Here is a 345-nt window from a genome sequence, read left to right on the forward strand (position 1 = left end):
TGGGCGCCTGCCCCCACCCATCCCGTCTTCCCCCTGCTCGTGCTTGTCTGCACCCCTTCGAGAGGAGAAAACCAAGATGTCCTGGCTTGTTATTTTTCAGATCTTCCTAGCAGTGGCTAATTTTGAGCAGAATGACAGGGGTCAGGAGTTCTCTGTAATATACAAGTGGAGCCGCAGGAAAGAGAAATTCATCACCTACCAGAGGATCACCACGCACAGCGCTAGGGACTGGGAGGCATTTGTCATTGAGGGAGAGGCTTTCCTCGCAGTGGTCAACCACAGAGAAGGTACCCAGCCCTTATATTCCCTACCGGCCCGGCTCAGCCGGGGCAGGCGGCCCTGGGG

At 56.2% G+C, this 345-nt stretch overlaps 1 protein-coding gene across 1 annotated transcript in view; it reads left to right on the forward strand.

Moving 5' to 3' along the window:
- Positions 1-76: 76 nt before the first annotated feature.
- Positions 77-345, forward strand: part of TSPEAR (thrombospondin-type laminin G domain and EAR repeats) — a 3,758-nt gene continuing 3,489 nt past the window's right edge. Inside the window, exon 1 of the mRNA XM_010294065.1 lies at positions 77-287. Coding sequence (XP_010292367.1) covers positions 77-287 — 211 coding nt within the window. The remainder of the gene's footprint in view (positions 288-345) is intronic.

This window comes from Phaethon lepturus, unplaced genomic scaffold (assembly GCF_000687285.1).
Source record: "Phaethon lepturus isolate BGI_N335 unplaced genomic scaffold, ASM68728v1 scaffold25469, whole genome shotgun sequence".
NCBI classification, from domain to species: Eukaryota; Metazoa; Chordata; class Aves; order Phaethontiformes; family Phaethontidae; genus Phaethon; species Phaethon lepturus.